Here is a 10000-nt window from a genome sequence, read left to right as displayed (position 1 = left end):
CTCCGGACGAGTCATTGTCGACGTAGACTACGAGTCCAATGCGTGTGCAGGGATGTATCCCGATCGATCATGAAAGAGACGCCTGTGGTAATAAATTAGCGTGCACGAGTTAACGCTAAAGAGAGACAGAGAGAGAGAGAGAGAGAGAGAGGGAGAGAGAGAGAGAGAAGAATGGCGAGGGTGGAATCAGAAAGGACGAAAGATTGAATCTCGTAAAATTCTCTTTACTCATGCTCGAACGCGTCCATCGACAATCTCAAAAATAATTTCTCCGTCATGTTTTAAACGAAAAATTTTCATTATAAAAAATTTATATCATTTTATTTAACATTAATTAATCAACGAAATTATCTTCAATAAATTCAATCAATTTAATTAACATTATAAAGTGAAAGGAAACGAGAAAATAGAAAACAGAAAAAAAAAGAGAAAGAACTATAATAAAATAAAATATAATAAAAGATATATATATATATATATTTTTTTTTCCTTTTATACAAATTTTCTCATGTTTTTGAAAATAAAATTTCAACATAAATATGTACGTTTACATATGTAAGCTAAAGTGCTTCGAACGTGAAAGAAACGCGTAGGGAAAATCACCCTCTCGACGTTCGAATGGATACGCGAGAGGCATGCGCGAACTTTTTCGACGCACACCGTCGGATTCACATTTCGGCGGCTTTTACGTCCGAATCGAGCGGTCGATAACGTTTCCAGTAGATAGAGTGTACGTACATACGATCGGAAATGAACATTTAGGAGAGCTGGCTAGGGTGAAAAATGGAAAATTCTATTTTCTTTCGTTCCTTTTTTTTTCTTCTTCCTTTTGTTTTTTGTCGTTTTTCATTTTAAAACTTCCAAGAAAATTTACAATTTTTCTCCTCCTTTTTCTTTTCTTCCTTTCGTCGTTGTTTTTTCTTTTTGTTTAAATGCAATTCTCATCTTTCATTTTGTTTCTCTCTCTCTCTCTCTCTCTATCTCTATCTCTCTCTCCCTTTCTCTCTATCTATCTCTCTCTTAGTTATTTGTATAGAATAATACAGTGGATAAAGTTACCGACGAGTAGGATCGGTTTGTTTCAAAGTCTTAATCAAGAGAGAACAATCATACGGGTAATCCGAACACGCCGGCTAATCCGAGTATTATTTTCTTTCCGTTTTCAACCCTTTCCATCTGTTCTTCACCACCCATATCGACGATTATGAGAATACGTAGGCAAGGGTATTAGATAGTTGAGTGTAACGTATATACATTTATATATATATATATATATATATATATATATATATATATATATATATATATATATATATAGATATATATACCTTATTTCGTTTATCCGCCCCCCCCTCTTCTTCCGCCTCTCCAGTCATATAAATGGGGATCGAAATAAATTCTGTGGAAATACGTGATCTTCTTTCTTTGTCCATTTCTCCCTTACTCCTCGATTTATTTATTTTCTTTTGTCTTTTTCCTCCATTTTTATCCACGTATTTATAGCGATAACGAATAAAAAAACTTAAAGAAAAAAGAGACAAAGAAAAGAAGAAGAAAGATCGACAAACTTATAATGAATGAATGATAAATAAAAGTCGGGATTAATTGTTAACGTTAACGAATTAAACATTTCCAATTTGGTTTTCTTTGTTCTTTCTTTTTTTCTTTTTTTTTTTCATTCGAACAAATTTATATTAACACAATAACGTGGTAATAATATAGTATCAAAAAGAGTGTAACATTCTTTTAATATTACTCGCACTATATATGCACACACATACACACACACAAGCATATATATACATATATATATATATATATATATATATACATATCAAATATAGAAATTTGATTAATTAATCGAAATCTAGTAACGAGTAATAATGGTAAATTATGTTCGATACTGAATACGAATCGGTAATATTCGAGATGACGTACATTCGGCCGTATGACGTCCGAATATCTAAACATTAAATAGCCGAATATCGACAGTGGCTGGTAGTTAGAGATACGTATCGTCATGGGGTAACGCGATATATGTTAGGGTGGGGGTGGAATTGGGGTTGAGGTTTAGAGAGTGGGGGGATGGGGCAGTGCCCGTATGCGCGATGATCGACGAATACGCGCGAGAGGGTTGTTGCCTCCCTGCTTGGTTGCTTGCTTGCCTGCCTGCCTGCTTGCCTGCATGCCTGCCTGCTTGCCAACCTGCCTCTATGTCTGCCTGCCTGCCTGCCTGCTAGCCTGTCTGCCTGCTTGCCTGTCTGCTTGCTTGCCTGCCTGCCTGCCTGCTTGCTTGCTTGCTTGCTTGCTTGCTTGCTTGCTAGCTCTCTGTGAGTGAGTGAGTGAGTGTCTGTACTCTAAAAGGGAGGAAGAGGGTAAAATCGGGCATTCAAGCGTACCTACATTTCCAGAGAAACCTCTAGTACCCCATAATCTGGTGTCTTACGGCTTGCCAACTTTGAATTTCGACGTAATGAGAAACGATTAGCGATATTTCTAAGGTAATAACTTATCAGTATATATCAGATTAATTTCGTAGATATATTTGTCATAATTTAACGTAATTAAAGAAGAAAATTATTCGTATTTATTGTTAAAGTAACAATTAGGATAATCATATTTCTAAATGTATCTTTAATTTTTATTTTTTATATTTTTTCTCTTCCTTCTTTTTTTCTTTTTTTTTTTTTTTTGTTTTTCCCTTTTCGTTTCCTTTTTCTTTTCCTTCCTTTCTCTTTGCTCCGTTAATTAAGTTCAAGTACGATTATCATAGTTAAAACCAATCGGAAAGAAGAAAAATAAACGTCGTAAACGTTTGAACGATAATAAAATAAAATTATTATGTTAATTTGATTCTATCGTATTTGATTTTACGATAATCAGATTTAAAAATATATTTTTTATTATTATTATTATTATTATTATTATTATTATTGTTATTATTATATTTTTCTTTTTCCTGTTTTTCGTTTTTTTTTCTTTTTTTTTTTTTTTTTTGTAACTCGATCATAGTACCCCATTAATTAATTTTACATAGGATCTTCATGTGATCATCGAAAAAGAAATAAATAAACACGTCGCTGTTTCTAATTAATGAACAATAATAGTACGCGATAATAGTAAGTTAATTTAATTAGTAAAATGTTTTAATACTTACTGAATATCGTTGTATCTTGTATATTACTATTACTCTGAGTATGGATATTCCACTGGCTAATTACGAACCATGCCATGTACCGCCGGTACTCTATATCGAATTTTCTACAAATCCAGAGAACGTTAGATATGTAGAACAAATTCTTTTCATAAAGAAATTTCACAAAAAGAAAAATATACACGGGACAATTCTTTTTCGTGAATGATTCTCACGATTCACAAACGATTTTTCGAAAGAGATTGAACGGTAAAAGGGCGAGAGGGGAAGGTCGACGAAAAAAAAATTCGATCGAAATCGTTTATAGCCTTCTCGTTCATTTCGACTTTCGAGTCGAACGAAAACGTTATCGCTTTGGCTTATTTTCTTTCTTTTCAAAAGAGAGGAGTACTCGTTTGATATTGATAGGATCTTTTTTGTTGACAAAAAGAAAAAAGGAAAAACGAAACAAAATAATCCTTTTTCCAACATTCCATCTCTACTCGATACTTTTCGGTTCTCGAGTTGATTGAGAAAAGGGGGAAAAAAAAAAAAAAAAAAAAAAGAAAAAGAAGTAAAACCACATCATCGAAAGGGGCATCACTTTTCTAAAATTCGTAATTTTTCATGATGCTTTTAATTAACGAGGATAAACGTTTATATCAGGAGAGACGTTTACGTTCTCTCGTTTGTTTTTACCAAGCTAAACTCAATAAAGTTGTACAGCCCTCCGTTGTTTAACGAATACGATGTATCGCGTTAATAAAGAAAGTTAAACGATGCATACGGACGTATATGTGCGAAGGAAAATATTAGCGTGTTAATAGGAACGAACCAAATCTCGTAAATATCGTTAGTATCGTTGTAGATATAAAATGAAATTTTGCGATATTTTCGTCGATCGAGATTAAACGTTGTTAACTTTTGATATCTTTATTAGGTCCGAATATTCCTTCGAAATAAAACGTTTTATATAGGCGTGGAATATGAGATAGAGAGAGAGAGAGAGAGAGAGAGAGACCAAAAAAAATAAAAAAATAAAAAAAAATAAAAAAAAAAAAAAGAAGAAAAAAAATATTGTATATCTAAGATTAAAGTTCAAATATGAAAATGAAACTTTTAAATAAAGAATAATGTGGATAGGTCGATAAGTAAGAATGATGTAACGAGTTTAAAAGTTTCTTCTTACCGCTCACAGATGGTAGGACCTGTCCGATTATATGAGAATTTCTCATTTGCTCTTTTCTACTACTACCACTACCTGGATATATAAACTTAAGGATCCTCTGCATGGATATCCTGTATAGCCAGAAAGGATACAGGGTGTTTCACAAGGTCTTTGATTTCTTCGTCGTCCATTCACGTACGACGATTTGACAAACCGGTTTCCTGATACCGAGCCAACCTCATCGCAAATTTTTATCCTTGTCGCTGAATAATGCATAAACTACGTTCGATCACCGAACAAGCCGAAAATGTTATATCATGATGTACGAAATTGCACGAGTATGTAAATACTAAGCTGGTTTTGGGGGAGAAAAAAAAAAAAAAAAAGAAAAAAAAAAAAAGATTCGAAATGAAAAACCAAAAAAAGGGGAGAAAAAAAAAAACAGGAAATAGGGAACGATACTGGGAACGTATGAGAGATCGACGTTTTTCCAAATTTTATTAATATTTATTTCGATGACACATTCGAAAACGTGTTGGAGCACAGATTTTTCCAAAGGTTCGTTTTTAAAATGAAATTTTTTTTCTATTTTTTTTTTTTTTTTTTTTTTTTTTTTGCACGAATACGAAATAGTATAAATTATACGAGAGTACCGGATATACATATACGGGCGCGCCAAATGTTCCGATTCTTTTTTTCTTTATTCTTTTTTTTTCTTTTTTTTCTCTTTTTTTTTTTTTTTTTTTTTTTTTTTTTTTTATTATACATATTGTTTTCCTTTTTTCGTACGAGAGAAAATCGTACGAGACGAGTCGAAATTTGTTGTTCGAAAATAAAAAATAAAAAAATAAAAATAAGAAAGAGAAAAAAGGAAAAAGGGGGGAAAAAAAACAAAAGAAAAAAAAAAGAAAGAAAAAATAAACAAATGTAAAGAGAGAACGAGGAATTCCATTGGTCTGGCAAAATAGGAATTCCAGTGACGCGATCAGGTAGACGTATTATCCCTCGTTAGAAGGAACTCCTTTCGCGGTATAAAAGAATGCTCCTAGAGAGTCGAAAGAAAGGGACAAAGAGAGACAGGGGTGTAATAAAAGACTAAAATTACATCGCTTTATCGCGTAATTCGTTGGTTGCATCGTGGCAAATGGCAAAGAGGACGGCGGCGGTGTGGGGGGAGGGGGCGGGGAGTACGGGTGAAGTAGAGGTGGTTGGGTGGAGAAAGGAAACAACGATAGTATCATCGTAAAAGTGCAAAGCACGAAAGGGAAAAGAGGGAGGACGCTTTGAGAGTCATTAGAAAAATTACTTTGTCGATGGTTCGGTGGTTTGCATTGGTGGTAAGATGGGTGGTAAAGGAGGAGGGCAATAACAGAGGCCTTGTTTCTCGGCAGCGAGACGAGCGTCGTATTCTCTTAGGAGTAACTTGAACGGATGCGGCGTGACGTTTTCCGAGGCGTTCAACAGTTCCTCGGTTAACTTTCGATATTCGTTCTCCCTCTTAAGCCCTTCCTGATAGATCCTCTCATCCTCCTCACGTTCCCTAGCGCGCATAACCTCGACGTATTTCCTTTGCTCCGTCAATTCCTTCCCATAAGATATCATCTTCCTTTTCTCTTCCTCTTTAGCAATCGCGCACAATCTCGCATTAGTCTCGATCTCTTTCTCCATAATGATTTTCTCTTCCTCGAGCAATCGTTTATTCCTCTCCTCCATCTCCCTCTTTCTCCTCAATTGTTCCTCCCTACAAAGAAGGACCTCGCGTAGATTTCGTTCTCGCATCTCCTTGAATCTCTTAACCGCAAGATCTCTTCTCGTCTGAGCGTCCTTCATCGATTCTTCTACTATCCTGTCCACTTCTAAATTCCTCCTGGCTTCCTCCTCGCGCAACTCTTCGAGATACTTCAAGTAAGCGAGAAGTTCTCGGCGCAATACCGCCGAAGTTTCCTTGATGGCGGCCTTCTCTTTCTCCAATTCTTCCTTCGCAAGATCGTTCAAGGCCTCATCGATTTTAATCTCCTCTCTCGCACGTTCAACCAAAATTCTTTTAGCTCTCGTCGCCTGTTCCTCTAATTCCATTCTCAATGTTTCTCGCTTCTTCTTTTCCGCATCCAATTTCATCCTCTCCTCTTTTCTAACGTTTTCCCATAATCCTTCGAGATATTCCCTTTCCTCTTTCTTAACTCGTTTCACTTCTTCCTCCGAGGCCAACTTACCGGCCAACTGTTTGGCCAAAGTCTTCAAAGATTCCCTTTTCAGATGTAGACGCTTTTTCGCTTCCTCGACCTCTCTATCCTCTTTTGCCTTTACCTCTCTCAACATCAACTCGTGCCAAAGCCTCTCCAATTCATCCTCGAGCTCTCTCTTTGCCTTGTTCTCGGCCATTTGAACTAAGTTACATATCTTCACTTCTTTCGTGCTTCTCTTCGTTAACTCGTTCCTCACTTCGGGACAACGTGCAATGTACTGTTGCATTCGTTTAGATGCTAGCAATGCCAAACGGTGTTCCTCTTGTTGCTTCCTCAGTCGTTCCGTTTCCTCCTTCATTTCCTCCATCCTCGTATCCTCGCCGTGTTGAGCTTGCTCGACAATTTCCCGCGTCAACTCTCTCTGCTCTCTCGATATCAGATCCCGTAACTTCTCTCTACGTACGTTCACGCTTTCCTCGTATGTCGCCATTCCTGTAAATTCGAATCAACCGCATCGGAATTAATTGCCGGTGTAATTATCAATGTTTGCACAGTCGTCGACGCGCTAAAGAGTCCATCGACGGTGTACGGCTCGTTTGTAACGCTTTCCCTCTCTCTCCCTCTCTCTCTCTCTCTCACCCTCCCAACCTCCCTTTCCCACCCCCGAAATTCCTCGTTTGCGTTTCTCTTCATCCCTTTCTTTTTTCCTCGTTTCTCTCTCTCTCTCTCTCTCTCTCTCTCTCTCTCTCTCTTTCAATCTCTCATTTATCTCTTTTTCGCCAACAAGAGGATGAGAGAAAGGGAATCAACCACCGTTCTGTTTTTCCAGCTACGTGTTCGTTTTAATCCCTTTCTTTTTTAACGCTACCACGAATGTTTCCCTATCAACCGGAGAAAACTCTTGCGATTGTGTTATTTCACAGGTGGTAAAACAACTAAAACCATTGGGTATACAAATAATTAGCTAATCCAATCGATATTTTCGATATTTCGATATTGAAACGATAATAATCGAAGTTTTTCCTCTCTCTCTTTCTCTCTCTCTCTCTCTCTTTCTCTCTCTCTCTTTCGCTGGAATTGTACTTTGAAAACAAATGCACGTTGGAATTTCGCAATCACCTTTACAATATTCCAAAATGGATCCAAAATGCATTAATGAAAAAGAATTATCGATTATTCCCATGGGTATCTGTATCTCTTGGTAAATACGATCGTTAAAACCGTGAAACTGGATGACAAATGGTGCAATTATTATTACTCGCGCAATATTCAAAGGCTATTTTATAGTGGCGTACTTTTCTTTCTTTCCTTTTTTTATCGTTTTTTTTTTTCCCCTTTTTATCGAGGGTTGAACGGCACGAAGAGGCAAAGGGAGTTTCGTTCTCCTTCGGTTTTTTTTTTTTTTTTTTTTTTTTTTTTTTTTTTTTTTTTCTTTTTATTTCAGTAAAATTAATGTAATCAAGATATAGATGTATTCAAAAAAGGAAAACCACGTGCGAGAGCAAAATTTCGGTCAAATTCACTGAACCGAACGATTATTGAATCACTTGGAACGTTATTACGAAATCCAATCGAAAAAAAAAAGATAACAAAAAAAAATATATATATATATAAAAAAAGAAAAAAGGATAAAAAAATAGAAAAAACTAGAGCCGTTTCCGAAAGTTTTGCAACGAACAGTTGTGGAAAATGAAAGGCAAAAAAAAAAAAAAGAGAAAGAGAAAAGAGAGGAGGAGAGAGAGAGGCGGAGAGGGGGGGGGGGGGGGGGAGGGAGAGGGAGAGGAAGGAAGGAAATTAAAAAATAAAACATAACGAAACAAACAAATAAACAAAACAAAACAAAACAAAACAAAAAAAAAGAGAGAAAGACAGGAAGATTCCCTCACACTCGTCTCGATAATACGAGTTTCAACGAGTTTACGTTGAAATCGTGACCATTGTCCTGCGCTAGTCATCCCCGCGTGCCCCCCCCCCCCACGAATCCGGACTCCGCCATCGCCGCCGCCACCGTTCGTTTCCTATTAAATTATCAAATACGTATCACACGAAAAGCGGAAACATTCTCGTTTTTACCGATCTCGCTGGTTCATAATCGATGCAACGTGTACCGGTATAAACTTCGTTATGGCTACGATGATGAAACTATGTGGACACACCCGTACGTTTATTCAACTCATACGTACGTACATACACATGGCCACACTGTAAATACAGAGTATATATAATATTTTAAGGGCATGTAGAAAGAGACAGAGAGAGAGAGAGAGAGAGAGAGAGAGACGGAGAGAGTGAAACGATAAACATCGCGAGCACGCGTTTAATTTTCACGTTATAATATTACACATGGAGTATATGCTGCAGTATAAAAGCTTGGAGGCGTATGCGTGCGTCCATGCTTGCATGCTTGCATGCTTGCTTGCTTGCATGCTTGCTTGCATGCGTACGTACGTGCGAGCAAACGAGCGAGCGGACCATCATCGATTTTATTTAAATTTTTTATCGACACCACGTCGGACCAACGATGAGTTCACAAAAGGTGCTACCGGGGCCCGCGAAATCCATAATAAGCGGAGCGGCCACGATGAAAGGGTCATACCGGCGGCTGCTTTACTCACGCGCCTTTTTTTTATGGATCTTCCTTTAACTCCTTAAGAGACGCATCTTAACACTCGATTTTCGTTCGCTAACGTTCACCGACCGTACGTGGGCTCCTTCGATGAATCACGCCGACTTTTTTTGTCATTTCAACGTGAGGCGACGTTAAATCTCCTCCTCTAGCTCCTCTACCACCTTTACCACCTTTATCTCCTCCTACTCCTTCTAAAACCCTCCTCCCCTACCCCTCCTCATCCCCCAACCCATTTCAACCCGCCCCTTCTGCCATTGTATTCGTACGTGTTAATCTAACCGGTCGTCTCTCACGAAAGAATTTTTATCCGTTTAACCGTATTGTCTCGTAACCATCGAAAGATATTAATTATTTAAAAAAAAAAAAAAAAAAAAAGAAAAAAAAAAGAAAAAAAAAACTAGAAGATTTTACGACGTATAAATATTTAATCGTATCGAAATAAAAAAGTTAGAAAATAAATCGAATTTAAATCGTAAAAAATTGGATTACGTTAAACCATATCGTTCCCTTTTCTCGTGTGTTTCATTTATCATTATCTTTCATTACAAAGAAATTTTTATTCTTATAGGATACGTTAAAAGATATCAAAAGAAGATAACAAATTGCGTTAAATATTTCAAATAAGTATGGACTTGTTAGATTACATTGATTTAAACGAAGTCGATTATGATGATATCGTTGAACGAATATGTTTGTACGAATACGTTGAAATTATGGATCAATGAGGAAAAAAAAAAAAAAAAAAAAAAAAAAAAAAAATGATAAGTTCGATATCTAACAAGTCAACGTACATTACCTTGTTCGATTCGATTTCTAACAGCCTTTATTCTTCTTTTCCTGTCAGTTTCCTTCTCAAATTCCCAACATTTTACGACATTTTCGTA

The 10000-nt window shown here is 36.6% G+C and overlaps 1 protein-coding gene and 1 long non-coding RNA gene across 3 annotated transcripts in view; one reads left to right on the top strand and one right to left on the bottom strand.

Annotated features, from left to right (window-relative positions):
- The first annotated feature begins 2263 nt into the window (after positions 1 to 2263).
- LOC124946951 overlaps positions 2264 to 10000 on the top strand; it is a 17446-nt gene continuing 9709 nt past the window's right edge. The window contains exon 1 of one of the 2 annotated variants that reach the window (XR_007100249.1): positions 2264 to 2501. This is a non-coding gene — a long non-coding RNA (uncharacterized LOC124946951). Of the gene's footprint in view, positions 2502 to 9413 lie in introns of those variants that run through there. The other variant, XR_007100248.1, reaches the window with a different exon arrangement.
- LOC124946950 (trichohyalin-like) lies at positions 4750 to 8133 on the bottom strand. Its single transcript, XM_047488420.1, has one exon. It carries the CDS (start codon positions 6975 to 6977, stop codon positions 5604 to 5606), a length of 1374 nt encoding a protein of 457 aa, XP_047344376.1. The 5' UTR covers positions 6978 to 8133; the 3' UTR covers positions 4750 to 5603.

Source organism: Vespa velutina, chromosome 2 (assembly GCF_912470025.1).
Source record: "Vespa velutina chromosome 2, iVesVel2.1, whole genome shotgun sequence".
Classification (NCBI taxonomy): Eukaryota; Metazoa; Arthropoda; class Insecta; order Hymenoptera; family Vespidae; genus Vespa; species Vespa velutina.
Note: the sequence above shows the minus strand (reverse complement) of the source record. Positions and strands in the feature narration are given on the sequence as shown.

What these genes read in the sequence shown, in the direction of transcription:
- LOC124946950 (XM_047488420.1), bottom strand. Translation starts at nt 6,977, where the DNA reads ATGGCGACATACGAGGAAAGCGTGAACGTACGTAGAGAGAAGTTACGG.